The 2274-nt window shown below is 36.0% G+C and overlaps 1 protein-coding gene across 1 annotated transcript; it reads left to right on the forward strand.

Moving 5' to 3' along the window:
- Positions 1-212: 212 nt before the first annotated feature.
- LOC107854706 (premnaspirodiene oxygenase-like) lies at positions 213-2118 on the forward strand. The gene is made up of 2 exons (XM_016699724.2): positions 213-1134; positions 1300-2118. Exons 1-2 carry the CDS (start codon positions 229-231, stop codon positions 1909-1911), a joined length of 1518 nt encoding a protein of 505 aa, XP_016555210.2. The 5' UTR covers positions 213-228; the 3' UTR covers positions 1912-2118.
- Positions 2119-2274: the final 156 nt, after the last annotated feature.

The following is a 2274-nucleotide window of genomic DNA, read 5'->3' on the forward strand; positions in this document are numbered from 1 at the left end:
GTAATTCTCAAATATATTTTTCAATGATCATTTGTCCGGGTTTTCTAGAAAACCAAAATATTTCACATAAGGCTGGCGGCATACCAGGTTTCAAAAAATGAGGGGCCGCATACCAGGTTTCAAACTAGAAAAACTTATTCATAGACTTGTATAAAAAGGTGACAAATTATATCCTCCAGACATAACCAAATTCAGTTAATTAATTTAGATTTTTTCAATACGTGCACAATGGAAATGGAGCTAACTAATATTCTTGTTGGTGCTCTATTTCTTGTTTTGCCATTACTTGTCAGTAAATGGTATAAAGAGTATAATGATAGTAGTAAGAGAAAATTGCCTCCAGGCCCTTGGAAGTTCCCATTCATAGGAAGCTTACACCATCTTGTAGACAGGCAATCATCTGAGTTTCTACCTCATCGTACTCTTGCTAAATTAGCCTCAAAACATGGACCACTAATGCACATGAAACTCGGTGAACGTTCAGCCATTGTTGTGTCGTCGCCTCAAATGGTTAGAGAAGTGATGAGAAAACATGATCTCAACTTCTCTAATCGACCGGTCCTTTTAATTGGAACGGAAATGTTCTATGGCCAAGCTGACATGGGATTTTGTAACTATGGTGATTTCTGGAGTCAAATGCGCAAAATTTGTAATCAGGAACTCCTTAGTCATAAAAGTATCCAGTCATTTTATCCGAAGATGCTTAATGAGACAACCAATCTTGTTAGCTCAATTAAAAATTATGCTTCTGGTGGCAGTCCAATCAACATGACCGAAGTGTTGTCTTTGTACACGAATACAATCATTTGCAAAGCAACTGTAGGCAGGGCTTGTAAAAATCAGGACTCTTTGGTTGACATCATGAGAGCAGTGGCTGGTTCAGCTGGAGTGTTTGATCTCGGGGATCTTTTCCCCTCGGCGAAGGTGATTCATTTCATCAGTGGATTAAAATACAAACTGCGTAAAATGCATGACGAGGTTGATGTCCTTTTAGAAGAAATTATCAATGAACATGAATTGCAGAATAGTGATCAGACCACAGAAGAAGATATAGTTGATGTTCTCCTAAGGCTTCAAAAGAGCCAAGATTTTTCTATTCCTATCACAAGGGATAATATCAAGGCTATAATCAGTGTAAGTATCAGCTCTTCTTTCCCTGTTTTTGCTTAAAGCCTTGAGAATTTTCACAAGAAACTAGAACCAAAAGGAAAAAATAACGTAAAAGAGATCAAGAAGTTGAGCCATATAATATGCGTGTGGAAATGTTTCTGTTACTAATTAGTTTTGTTGGGTATGCAGGACTTGTTTGCAGGAGGATCGACGACTTCAGCATCAACAATGGAATGGGCTTTCTCAGAACTAATGTTAAATCCGAAAATAATGAAGAAAGCACAGGATGAAGTTAGAGAAGTACTCAAAGGAAAGGAGAACGGAATCGACCAAACTGATATTCAGAAACTTAAATACCTAAAAATGGTAGTCAAGGAGACTATGAGGTTTCACCCCTTAACTCCCTTATTAGCTCCAAGAGAATCCAGGGAAGAGTGTGAGATTAATGGCTATATTATACCCAAAGGCACAATGGCCCTTGTCAATTTTTGGGCAATTTCAAGGGATCCAAACTATTGGAAAAATCCTGAAATATTTGATCCGGAGAGATTTAACGAGAGTCATGTTGATTTTACTGGAGCTCATTTTGAGTTTACTGCGTTCGGCACTGGAAGGAGAATGTGTCCAGGATCATCATTTGCAATGGCTACTGTTGAGCTTACTATCGCAATGTTACTATACCATTTTGATTGGAAGCTTCCGAATGGACATCAACTTGACATGACTGAGAAATTTAGCAGTACTCTTGAAAGGAAAAACAATTTGTTCTTGATTCCATTACCCCATGAGATCGAGTCCTAAATAATCTGATTTTCTTTTAATTAATATTTTGTTTTACTTATGACAATGATAAAGTTGTACTATCTAAATTCCCTTGTTTTTTCCTAATACATATCTAATAGAAGAGTCCTAGTTTCTCTTCTTTTGTGCTACATACATGTAATAGATGATATTCAAGTGTTATATCTTCCTAATATATACAAAGGACACTTTAATCTCTTTAGTTTTCTTTATTTCAAAGTTTGATTCACTATTCATGCTTCTAAAAATTTGTCATGAACTTATAACTAGAAGATTGAAAAAAAATGTTGAGAAATATCAAAACAATACATAGTATAAAACAACAGCACGCAGTGGAATTATACCTAATGCATAACCAAAAAA

The sequence above is a fragment of the Capsicum annuum genome, unplaced genomic scaffold (genome assembly GCF_002878395.1).
Source record: "Capsicum annuum cultivar UCD-10X-F1 unplaced genomic scaffold, UCD10Xv1.1 ctg61550, whole genome shotgun sequence".
NCBI classification, from domain to species: Eukaryota; Viridiplantae; Streptophyta; class Magnoliopsida; order Solanales; family Solanaceae; genus Capsicum; species Capsicum annuum.

Coding starts and splice junctions, on each gene's coding strand:
- LOC107854706 (XM_016699724.2), top strand. CDS start 229: ATGGAAATGGAGCTAACTAATATTCTTGTTGGTGCTCTATTTCTTGTT. Junction 1,135..1,299: donor ATATCAAGGCTATAATCAGT/GTAAGTATCAGC, acceptor TTGGGTATGCAG/GACTTGTTTGCAGGAGGATC.